At 42.3% G+C, this 12,318-nt stretch overlaps 1 protein-coding gene across 1 annotated transcript; it reads left to right on the top strand.

Annotated features, from left to right (window-relative positions):
• The first annotated feature begins 624 nt into the window (after positions 1–624).
• Positions 625–9,576, top strand: ANKRD1 (ankyrin repeat domain 1). Its single transcript, XM_007118588.4, has 9 exons — positions 625–814; positions 1,474–1,653; positions 2,569–2,706; positions 2,833–2,940; positions 3,985–4,083; positions 5,602–5,700; positions 5,842–5,940; positions 6,077–6,175; positions 8,730–9,576. Exons 1-9 carry the CDS (start codon positions 788–790, stop codon positions 8,838–8,840), a joined length of 960 nt encoding a protein of 319 aa, XP_007118650.1. The 5' UTR covers positions 625–787; the 3' UTR covers positions 8,841–9,576.
• Positions 9,577–12,318: the final 2,742 nt, after the last annotated feature.

Raw genomic sequence — 12,318 nt, 5'->3', positions numbered from 1 at the left:
ACATTTTGGAAACTTTTTGAATAAAAATTGCTCCAGTAAGCATGCTGTTTTAGAAGACAGTAAGCATGTCATGTGCTAATTATGGCCTGTGACACCATAAAATAAAAGTGCATTACTGAATGCTTTCAATTTCTTATAATGATGGGACGGTGGCATGTCATGGGGCCTTTTTAGCCCCAGACATCACTCCAGAGAATTCCAAACAGATACAGACAAGGGCAATTAGGACCCGGATCCTTTCCTCTCAGGCTGTTTACCCATGGGAATAGGATGTCCTGAAGCAACACTTCCCCCAAGTGACGTGTGTCGATAAGTCTGGTTATCAGAAAGATATTATTGGTGGTGTGATACACAGGGCATTTACATTTTCTTGATAGGGTTAGTCATATGAAAGCTGACAAAGAAGGAAAAGGAGCAGTGGTGTGGTGCAATGCCAACAGACAGCTGTCCCCTGGCTTCCCGATAAATAGATGACTTGCATTGCTGAGCGGTGTGGTCACTGCCAAAGGAATGGCCCTCTCACATTTCTTCCTGATTCACATATTCAGTGGGGTTACTTGTCATCCCCTCCCTCTCCTGCTTCCCAGACACTGAGTCTGGAATGAAACTTCACCTGCCTCTGAGTTGGCCCCGGGTTGGGGGCAGGGGTGTTACTTGGGTTCCCAGGTTGGAAGATTAGCTCACTCGGCCCTAGCTATATAAGCTGATCAGAGGAGGGGGGCTCCCCAGGGCCGACTCAACGTTTCATCCCCCAGGAGGAAAACAGACAGACGAACTTCAGGTCAACATGATGGTTCTGAAAGTAGAAGAGCTGGTATGTAAAGCACATTATTTCTATACAGTGAAAAATGGGGCAGCCTTGATTTTTATTTGAAAATTGAAATGCCCTTTTCTTTCTCGCATAATGTGCTGGTACTCTGAAAATGTCCTATATGGAAAATGGTTGGTTTATGTGATGAAATAAGTGAAACTGGAAAAAGGGAGCTGGCGGTAATGAATTCTCTACATATTTCCTATCTATTATCTTCTCCTTTGCTTTTATTACTAAAGTGTGTAATCATGTATAGTTATCAAAATGCCTTAGGGGAGAAGTTCTATTGCAAGAATATATGTCTGGAAACTATAACTCAAGGCAAGGGAACATCAACCTAAAACGAAAGAATTTTAAATAATCGGTGGGGATGGGGAGGACAGATTGTGATTTTCCTAGGAGAAATGTGATTAAGTAGATTAAAAGTAGATTTAAACATTTCAACCTAACCTAAACCTTGATTTAACCAAGAGAGGGGGACAAGCATCTGAAGGTTATCCTGGAACACTGCAGCAACTCGGGGCGGCCTGAGATATGAGAATGTGCTGCATGGAGGCCACTGTCAGCAGGGAGGGAGGGCTGGGGGCTGCCTGCAGCATCCTCTGTGGAGAATGACCCCAGGACAGGCCTGCTACTTCTGACCCTGCCATCTTCCCTTGTAGGTTACAGGGAAGAAGAATGGCAGTGGGGATGCTGGGGAGTTCCTTCCTAAGGATTTCAGAGACGGAGAGTATGAAGCTGCTGTCACTTTAGAGAAGCAAGAGGACCTGAAAACACTTCCAGCCCACTTTGTGAGCCTGCGGGAGCAACAGTGGAAAACTGAGAAACAGCGAGAGGCAGAGGTAAGACCCTTCCATGAAATTCATGAGTGGGAGGTTGGGGACGGGGCAGAGGATGGAGATGCCAGACAGGAAGGAGAAGAGAGAGAAACCAAACAGATGCAACCATTCCAAAGATGTTTCTTTACCAGATTCTAACCTATAAAGAGGCAACTTCTATGGGACAGGTTGCAGAAAATAATTCTTTGGCAAGACTATGATCTCTGGATTCTGAATCAATCACTGTATGTTCTGTGACTGTGTTTTAATTGAAAGACTTGGAAAGAGAAATGTGTCCAGTGAATTTCTGATGTCTTACACTGTCTAGTTAATCCCAAACAAGGGAGCCTTCTTTTTCTTAGTAATGTGGTTTGTGGTCCATGGATCTTTGTTTGACTGTGGCCGCTTTCTGTGTTGACAAAATGTGTTGCTGGGTGAATTTTCATTACTTACTAACCACAGATAAAACATGCATTTGTTAGCTGTAGTCCAGGATAGTCTATTTCATGAGCCCTGTTTAGTGGGCCTCCTGAAAGACACTGGCATTGAAATTTTAGAGCTTAAAACTTATTAGTGGAGTCTTTTGGGTAAAAAAAAAGAAAAAATTCATGAGCATGATACAAAATTCTACAGAAATCTGGGGTTTGTTTATGGAAATAATTACAAAATCATCACTTAGAGACTAGATCCTATCTCCAGTGAAAAGCTGATGCTATGAGCAAGGAAAGTGAAGATGAAGGCAATTAGCTGAAAAATTTGACCCTTAAGTACTTGAATAAGAAATCACTAAATCCAAGTCTAAGATTTATTATAAATTTTTTATCTTTTTGCGCAAACTGTTCACATACTTAGCTCAGACCTTGCAGATTCTGTTTTGACACAACCAGAATGCTTGTCAGTAGAACTCACTGTATTTTGAAACATGGATTTCTTTTTTAGCTCAAGAAGAAAAAACTAGAACAAAGATCAAAGCTTGAAAATTTAGAAGACCTTGAAATAATCATTCAACTGAAGAAAAGGAAAAAATACAGGAAAACTAAAGTTCCAGTTGTGAAGGAACCTGAACCCGAAATCATCGTAAGGGCTGCTTGGTTTTGTAGTATTACACCTCGGCATTAGGCTACAGGGGAATAAATATCTGTGGAGGGTTTGACTGAATGTTGGAAAACCCATGTAACTCTCACACTGTTTTTTTGGCTTTAGACAGAACCTGTGGATGTGCCTAGTTTTCTGAAGGCTGCCCTGGAGAATAAACTGCCAGTAGTAGAAAAATTCTTGTCAGACAAGAACAATCCAGATGTCTGTGATGAGGTAAGGCTTATACAAAGCACTGCAAAATCCAGCTCATTAATTTTGTGTTTCTTATGCTTTGCTGCAGCCTTGCTAATCTGGTGCCAAAAATCAATCCACCTGAAACAGTCTCCCCAGCTGTTGCCACATATGCCAATAGCATAACAGGGGAGTGCAGTGGTCCAAAAAAAGAAAATGCTGGATTAGTGCTATGGATTGCATTATTTTTTGCACTCTAATATACTTCTGACTGCTTTTTCAGCTTGTCTTTAATTTTTAGATCTTTGGGATAGACTCTTAATATGGCAGGACCAACGAGTCACCAATGGAGAAATATATTATTAGCATTATCTTTGATTGGACTCAAATACATCAGCTCTACACAGGGAATCTGTAGACTGGAGTTCAAGTGCTAGCTGTATCACTACTTGCCTGTTTGATTTTTAGCAGCCAATCTGCATTTTCTGGACCTCAGTTTCCTTATCTGAAAATAGAGGGCATTGGAGTGAAATAATGCCTCAAAGGTGTTCCAGCACAGTCTATTAATCCATTTATATGAAGCCATTTACCAGAAATCACTAATCCTTTTTGTATCCTTTCCCCCATGAATTGAAATGGGGAATCATTTCTGAAGTTGAATGAAAAATGTCTCCCATTTTCTTAAAAATGAATTGAATGCTTTTTGATAGTCAACCTAGCAACCATCCCAGATGGAAGAAAACAGCCTGAACTGCATGGCAAATACTACAGAAACCATGAAGGCACAAAATACAAGAAAGGGAAATGTCAGCATTTAGGTAGTTTTGAATCTTTAAGCCCATGTGCCTCGATGTAGACCTCTAAGCACTTAGAAATGTATGTTGCAGGAGGTGCAAATCTCAGTTGCAGAATAATTGTTCTAGACAACAATTTTAGTAAATTTGACATTTCTAATTCATAAAGAAGCACTCAAGTTTCTATCAGCTAGGTCATCAGAGTCCCTAGCTTCATACTTCTTAGAAAGGATTTATACTCATTTTTATATGCATTGCCCCCTCTCTCCTTCTTAAATCTCTATTTTGACAGTATAAACGGACAGCTCTTCATAGAGCATGCTTAGAAGGACATTTGGCAATTGTGGAGAAGTTAATAGAAGCTGGAGCCCAGATTGAATTCCGTGATATGGTAAATATATTTCTTTGTTTGGAAGTGAGCCAAAGTAAGTAGACTATATGAAACTTGAGAAAACCTACAATGGAAAAGGGGGCTGACTGTATTGAAAATTGATCTGCGAGAACTAGGCAGAAGCTCGTTTCTCCATACAAAGGGAAGTTGGGAGATGGGACTAGGTCATGTGGGAAGTATTTTCTACACATACTGAAAGGAGAAGAGTGTTCCAGGGAAACGAAGGAAGTGAGAGCTGCTGGACAGAATTCAATATCCTCATCGAAGACTTGGGTCATTATCAAGTCAGTAGCCTTACTGAGAAGTAATACAGTCAACACTTGCCTTTCAGCCTCCATGTCCTTCCACCACATGTGGCCGCCTGCTCCTGGCCCCTTGGCTGCCAACAACATCTCAGAATTCTCTAGCTGCACACCTTATATGATAGATGCTGATTGCCATCAGTGAGATTTGGGGCTAGACTGCATACAAAATGAATTGCATCTATGGAAAGTAGCTGCTATTCAGACCTCAGTAATTCAACCACTGTGATTTCTACACAGACAAGTACACAGCATATTTTATGACCTGAAGATTGAGCTGGGAAAATGCTTTATTTAAATACAGCTCAATCTGACTTTCCAGCAAAGTGGAAAAGGGACTGGAAAAGTCCAAAGGAACTGGCCAAAATTGAACCCAAAAGACGTACACACAGAAAAGAAACAAAATATGAAGTTTGTATAGAAAGACACAAAAATTCATGAGCATGGGATTTGAAGGGCCAAGGATATATCAAACTTACTCCTGTAAGTGCAGTGACCACGAGTGATGATGGTCAAGGTACAGAGGGTGTGCTGGCACAAAAGGCAGGAGACAACCAGCAGGGGATGAGGAAAAAGCAACAGGGACAAGGAAGAGGTGTCAGATCCAGACGAATATCTTTTGGAAGGGACTACTTTTATTCTGCCAGAATTTTAAAATACATTTGTCTAGAACTTTTGAGTGTATCTGGCAAAAGTGGTTAAAAGTTCCAGGCAGACTGTGGGTTGGAATATCTCTTCTGCCACTTACTAGCTGTGTGTCCTTGGGCAAGAAACTTGAATATTTTGGAGGCTTGTTTTTCTCAACTGCAAAACGAACACAGAATACCCACTTCATAATGTTGCTGGGAGCATCATTGCGTCTGAAGTATGCAGCACTATGTTGGCACGAGGAAATTCCCAATAAATTGTAGCTCTTATCCTCTTTTAAAAAGATTTATTAGGTTTATTAAGAACCTCCTAATGATGCAAACACGCACATAGATACATACACAGGAGCGCATACACTCACATTCACACACTTAAGGGTTTAGCCAAAACATCTGGCAAGAGCCTTCGACTACAATAGTTACAACTGGCAACCTAGACGAGGACAGCCCAGTGTCACCCACGGATGCCCTAGCAAACCTGGCGTTCCTGGGCTTTAGAAACGAAGTACTAATTCCTCTGTCTAGGTTCTTCTTTCACTAACTCCTGTCCTTTTACCTTCCCGGTATAGCTTGAATCCACAGCCATCCACTGGGCAAGCCGCGGAGGAAACCTGGATGTCTTAAAACTGTTGCTGAACAAAGGAGCAAAAATCAGTGCGCGGGATAAGGTATTTCTCCTCCTCCTGTCCCCCTCCTCTTCCCCTCCTCCTCCCTGTCCCTCCTCCACTTCTCCCCTTCACACATGCCTTGGGGTCTGGGCAGCCTCTGTCCTCACGCCCAGGGACACAGCAGGCTCTTGCATTTTGCAGTTGCTCAGCACGGCGCTGCACGTGGCGGTGAGGACCGGCCACTACGAGTGCGCAGAGCATATCATCGCCTGCGAGGCGGAACTCAATGCCAAAGACCGAGTGAGTAGCCCGCAGAGTTTGGCCTCCTAAAGCTCCACTCATTTACATATTTGGAATAACTGCCCCAACCGGGCACCCTTGCGGGACCCACTTCCTGGCCTCAGGCTCACCTTGTCTGTTCACTCTGCTTCTCTAGGAAGGAGATACCCCCCTGCATGACGCCGTGAGGCTGAACCGGTACAAGATGATCAGACTCCTGATCATGTATGGCGCCGACCTCAACATCAAGAACTGTGTAAGTGCTCAAGCAAGGGGCCCTGCTTGCCAGCTTTCTAATGAACAAAAATATGGCTCACATACTTGAAAAAATTCTTACAACGGTAGTGCTGATATTTCAGGGGTCTCTTGATGGTTTAAATGCCCCTGGTCATTCCCATAAGGACATTGCTGAGTTTGGCAAGGACTCAGATCACCTGGTCAGAGATGGGGAAGCCATAGTGACTGCTATGACCTCGGTGCCTAATATAGCCTGTAGTAATTCTTTAAAAATTTGGCCTTGAAGATAAAAGATGGCCAAACCGCCCACGCTTACAGACATTAGCACAGTCTGCCTTGGCCATCCCTGGCTGAGCAAGGTCTGGGGTAGTCAGGAATAAAGACACCCACCATTGCTGAAGTTGTCAAAAATTCCACAGTGGTCAATGCAACCAAGGGCCAAGGAACTCAAGTTAATCAACATCTAATCCAAATAATTCTGAATAGTCCTCCCCTCCTTACAACAGCATGACAGGCTACCACTTTTTCCAGGGGTAGCCATGCTTTTGCCTCTATTTTTGAGATAATTTCTGTTCATACTCCTCTTTGGTTTATCTGCACATCCCTTAAAATACTTTCCTATATTTAGGCCCTGAAAATGCTTGTATAAGTCCCCTTTACAAGTACGTATTAATTAAGCTTCATCTGTAAGCCAGGGAATGTAACCAAATTTTCCTCATGGTCCCAATTCCCAGTCAAGCATCATCTAAGCTTTAAAAATATCACTGCGAGGAATGAGTGTAAAGTACTGAAGAAGTAATTTGAAAGAAGCTTTTGGAGAATCACTTTACAAAGAAGGAAAGAAAACCCCAGTCATCTTATACTGTGAATAATTTCTTCCTCTTACTGTGTTACTATAAGACTGAGAGGAATACTTCATCATTCAAAAAAAAAAAAAAGTCTTGGTGACAGGAACAAAAAATAAATGCAATAGAGACTGCGGTAACAGTCGGGTCCCCTCATTCTTGATATTGGGATTGGTCTTATCAAATAATTTAAACAAACTATCAGAAAGAGTAGATTCAATGAAATCCCCAAGGCTTCAGAAAATATGATTTTTTTTTTAGGCAGTGAGAGACACTACCTGCAGAGATAAATAGCGTACAGATTTGGCGAGACTGTGTAAGTAGCCAGGGAATCACGAGATAAATTTCAATACAGAGGAGTTTGAGGAATTCATGAAAGAATAGCCCCAAATATACAAATAGGGCTCAGGGCTCTGAATTATCAGTAAGACCCCAGCATAAAGGTTCTGTAACTGTTAATGTCACTGACCCAATAGATGGATGTTCCCAAAAAAGACCACTACGCTATTGGACACCATCTTGAAGGGAACTGGAAACGATACATTACTGTATTGTTGTCCAAAACTGTGTCTTCATGTTTGCTGATGAGTGTCCCTCAAGGTAGGATGCTACAAGGTGAGAGGGTCCAGAATGAACGTTGCAGGGCCACTAACTCAAATCCACACAGAGCCCAGGCAGATGGCATAGATGACTTACATGGTGGCTGCTGGTGTCATGCACACAACTTACTTAAAGGTAGCAGCCCTTCCCCAACTCAGTCCATTGCTGCTCCGTGAAACCACAGGAATTGTGCTGCCAGGTCCCCAGTTTTTTCACAGAGATCACAAATTCAGTTGGGAAATCTCTTAATTTCCAACTGTTGCCAATTAATTCCAACTTTTAAAAAAATCTAAGCTCTGTTTGGGCCAAAACAGGTCTCTAGCTTTATTTGCATCTCAAAACTGCCATTCTGCAATCTCTGGGATAAAGAGGGACTTCTGAATGAATAGAGATGGAAAATTTTAGGACTTCTCAAATTTAAAGACAAGAATTGAGAGGTGACACAGTTTTAATTGTTGTAAATATCTTGAGATGTATGCTTAAGGTAAAAAAATTTTGGTCTCAAAAGTTATTTATTCGTACATCATTGATATCATCTCCAAGAAAAATAAATTTCCTGGGAGAGACCAATGTAAGTTCTGAGCAGCTGTGAAAAATCTACCCCTTGGAGTGGTACTTGTGTACTTAAGCCAAGGTGTTGAAGCAGCTCATTCCCCACCAGTTTTTATCAATCAGGAATCATTTTCCAAATTGATAGGAAGTGGTTCTTGACCAAGAGGGATACTACTACCTCCCCACACCCATTTTGCAGGATACTGAGTAAGTATGGAGGAATTTTTTGAGTTTGAAAATGACTTGGCTTACTCTTGCTGTTTAGTGTCTAGGGACTGGGGACTTTTTACCACCACCTGGGATATCCCGCAGGAAAGAAAACCATTGCTAATCTGAAATGCCAAAAGCATTCCCGTGAGAAACAGTGAAGGGCTGGTTTGAATATAAACTGCAAATCACTCATAATGGAAAACATAAAACACTTCAATAACATACACCTATCCATTACCTCATTAAATACACACACACACACACACACACACACACACACACACACACACACACACACACACACAGGAGATGAATTTATAGATGCCTCCCCACTGGAAGTCAAATTCCCTCCTCTATTTTGATTAGGCTGGAAAGACCCCGATAGATCTGGTGCTACAGTGGCAGAATGGAACCAAAGCAATATTTGACAGCCTCAAAGAGAACTCCTACAAAGCCTCTCGCATAGAGACATTCTGAGAAAAACGACGATAGAAGCTTCCATTGGCTGCTCTTCACCGCCCCGAAGAGCAACTCATCATGAAAACCAGCTTCTCTTTATCAACCTGTTGTAAAGTGGCACCTAATTATGTTTTGAGAAAGCACAGGGACGTAGGTATTGACATTTCCCTTAGTGAAACCCACTCTATTTATTTGTATTTATTACTGTTTATTTATTTATTTACTGCGATACCACCGACATTCAGATCCTTCGTGATCACCCATTTGGAGAACAAGCTTAGTTTGTATGGGATGCGTCAGAGCCTCTTCCCATAGGTAGCTCTTAAACCGTGTTAACCAGAAGTGCTGTCAGTGCCGACTTACGTGTCACCTCGCTCATGGAAGATGTATCAAGGTGTTTTTGAAAGACAAAGGGGATTATTGCACCCCTCTTTTCTCCTGAATTTTTCATGCTGAAGTGTGAGGCCACGGAAAGCCTGTAGGGACAGGAAAGGAAACAGAATGAAAGTGATTCTGTGAGGACAGTAAACCCGGCCATTCGACGCCTGGGCCTGGTAATTCTTACTAGGTCACACACTGTACGTACCAAGGTAAAGAGAATGTCTTGAGTGTAAGTGGAAGGAGCAGGCCGCTGGGCCGTGCAGAACTGAATGAGTTCAAAAAAGATGAAAGTAACTGCCAATTGTAAATGTGTAAATGTATATTATGCTGTATGTATATTTTATGTTCATAATAAAAGCAAATCCTAACCCTCTTTCCTCCTTTTAGTGGGAAAGAATCATGCAAAAAGGCCATTTAGATGGGGTTTTCTTTGTCTTCCAAGCTTTTCATATTAGGAGTGTCCTGTAGAACCACCATTAAATACCTCTCAGTATTTAATGTGTACACAGATCACCTGAGGATCTTGTTAAAATGCAGATTCCGATTCCTCCAGTGTGGGTGGGGCCTGAGATTCTGCATTTCCGACAAGTCCCCAGGCGATGCAGAGGTGGTGGTGTAGCACAGCCACATTGAGCAGCATGGCTGTGAAAACCATAAAGATACCCAGGAGTTCAAGCTTTTTTGGCCCCAGTGATGGGGAGAAAGAGACCCCTGGTGGGAAAAATGATTACTGCAAGTTAAGGTGCTCCCTTAAGATGTTCCCCTGGGGCTTAACTAATCTGAGGTTTAGCAATTATTGCGCACACCGGCGGTAATGTCAAAGACTGCCCACGAGAAAACACACCTGGCCAATGATTGCTGACCTCCAATGGGAGCTACTTTGCCGCCACGTGCTGGGCCAGGTGCTATGACCTGTGATGAGAAAACCAAATTGTCCCCGTCCTGTCTTCCTGGAATAGATGAATATTAAAGAAATAATCACAGAAATAAATATATGGTAACAATCTGCAGTAAGTATATAAAGAAGTAAAAAGTACAGAGTGCTGAGAGTCTAAGCTGTGGAGGCCCGTCATTCGATGGGGAGGCAGCAGAGAGGGTTTCTACAAAGACTTCTTTGAGGTGGGAACCTTTCAGGGGAGTCTGAAGGATAAACTGTTGTTATTCAAGCACAGTGTTCCAAGCAGCAGAGAGAACACAGAAAAGGGCAAGGTTATGGGAAAAGTATGAAGGCCAACGTGAAACACTCGCACTAGTACCCCTCCCAAAAAACACCCCAGATAGGATAAAACTCATAACCTCTTCGCTATGCCTCTAACACTTTGGGAGAGCATGTAGGCACAATCCATAACCAGAAGATCCTCCAGTTAGCTGATCATGGAGTTGTGAGGATGGTTTGAAATATTTTTGTACCTTTTCTATCTAGTCTCTGAACAACCTGTAGAGTCCACCTCCTGGGGGTGTTGGGAGCTTCATTCTCTCTGTTATCTCCCTCTCAATCCCCTTCTGCCACCCTCTGCTCTCCCTTGAGGGTCCTGGCTCTAACCCGTCAGATCCTTAAGGCTTGGGGTCCTTCCATTTCTTCCAAGTAAAGCACCTACAACATAGGCAGCATGTCCAACTGCTGCAATGATGTCTCCCACAGCACAGCTTGGGTGTGTTATTATTTACGTGGCTAAGTTTTCTCTTGATGCCTTCCTCAAGTTCCCCTCCCCATAAGAGCTGGAAGGTAAAGGAGAGAAGGAAGTAAGGGGTTAAAACACTTTTGTGTTGCTGTATATAAAGATTTGCACTAGTACAGAGGTAGGGGGCATGAGAATCAACATGGAATAAGTCCCATTATAACAAGGCCAACTCAGTGACCTTTGCTAACGGGAAAGATAAACACTTCAGGCAAAACCTTCAAGTTTCTGTCACACTGGCGGTCAACTTTTATAAGCTCCCTGTCTTCCCACCTAAGCCAGCTCTTTGCCCACAGTCTGCGTCTTGTGTTCTTTTAGTGAGGGGAATGTCCCACTGGCCGATGGAGACTCTTGGAAGTTGTTCTAGACTTTCCCTTTGCCTCATCCCTTTCAACCAACCACCAAGACTTCTTACCAAGCATACTACCTAAGGGGTGCTATAATCTGTCCACTTCCTCTCATCCTAGGGGCCACTCCCCTAGTTCAGATCACCACAGCAGCTCCTGGATTACTCAAATGCCCTCAGCTTACTTCCCTCCAGTCTGTCCCTCAAGTTGCAGCCAGGGTGATTTTTCTAAAATGCAAATACGATCAAGTCATTCTCCACTTCAGAGTTTTTCAGTGGCTGCCCATTTCTCTCAGGATGAAATAAAAGTGGCTTAACGTTTTCTAAAACTCTTGAAATCTGGCTGCTGTTAACTCTTTATTCTCATCTATTTCTCATTACTTTCCTAGCTAAACAGCAAATTTCAACTCTACTGAATTTTCAGTTTCTTAAAAAATCCAGGCACTAGCTTTTGTTCTCATATACTGTGCCAACTCCCTGGAAGGCTCTTCTTCCCACCCCACTGCATAATTTCTCCTCATTCCTCCCCTTCAGGGTAGCTGTATGTCCTCCAGGAAGCCATCCTTAACTCTTACTTAGACTTTGTTAGTCTCAAGTGTGTTCCTGCTGTACTTTTTTTCTCCATGTCATAACATCTATCATACTGCCTTTACCCCCCAAATGAAAAAATTTCCTCTCCCCTTGAACAAGCAGTACATGCTCATTAAGTATTAAGCCAATTATAGAAATGAATGAAGAAAGCAAACATCACCAATAATCCTAATTTCATGACACTGATTATTTCTGTGCACATTACATATGGGCACTGTACATTTAGCTTTATAACTTTTCAATTGAACAACTTATTCTAGATATCTTTATAAATGGTAGTCTTATGTTTCAATGTACAATGGATCATTTAACCAATCCTACTATTATTGGGCATTCAGGTTGTTTCCATTTTCCCATTTTAGACATTGTTGCAATGAATATTCTTATCCATGCATCCTTTACACCTAACCAGTTATTTCTGAAGAAATACATTTATAGAAATACCTATAAGGTTGGTATCAAATTATCCCTTCCACAATGTTATTGCCTTTCCCCACAA

Source organism: Physeter macrocephalus, chromosome 20, assembly GCF_002837175.3.
Source record: "Physeter macrocephalus isolate SW-GA chromosome 20, ASM283717v5, whole genome shotgun sequence".
Lineage (NCBI taxonomy): Eukaryota > Metazoa > Chordata > Mammalia > Artiodactyla > Physeteridae > Physeter > Physeter macrocephalus.
This window is presented reverse-complemented; position numbering and strand designations above follow the sequence as displayed.

What these genes read in the sequence shown, in the direction of transcription:
- ANKRD1 (XM_007118588.4), top strand. Translation starts at nt 788, where the DNA reads ATGATGGTTCTGAAAGTAGAAGAGCTG. An exon ending in TTCTGAAAGTAGAAGAGCTG is followed by an intron (nt 815 to 1,473) that starts GTATGTAAAGCA and finishes CTTCCCTTGTAG; the next exon opens with GTTACAGGGAAGAAGAATGG. An exon ending in AACCTGAACCCGAAATCATC is followed by an intron (nt 2,707 to 2,832) that starts GTAAGGGCTGCT and finishes TTTTGGCTTTAG; the next exon opens with ACAGAACCTGTGGATGTGCC.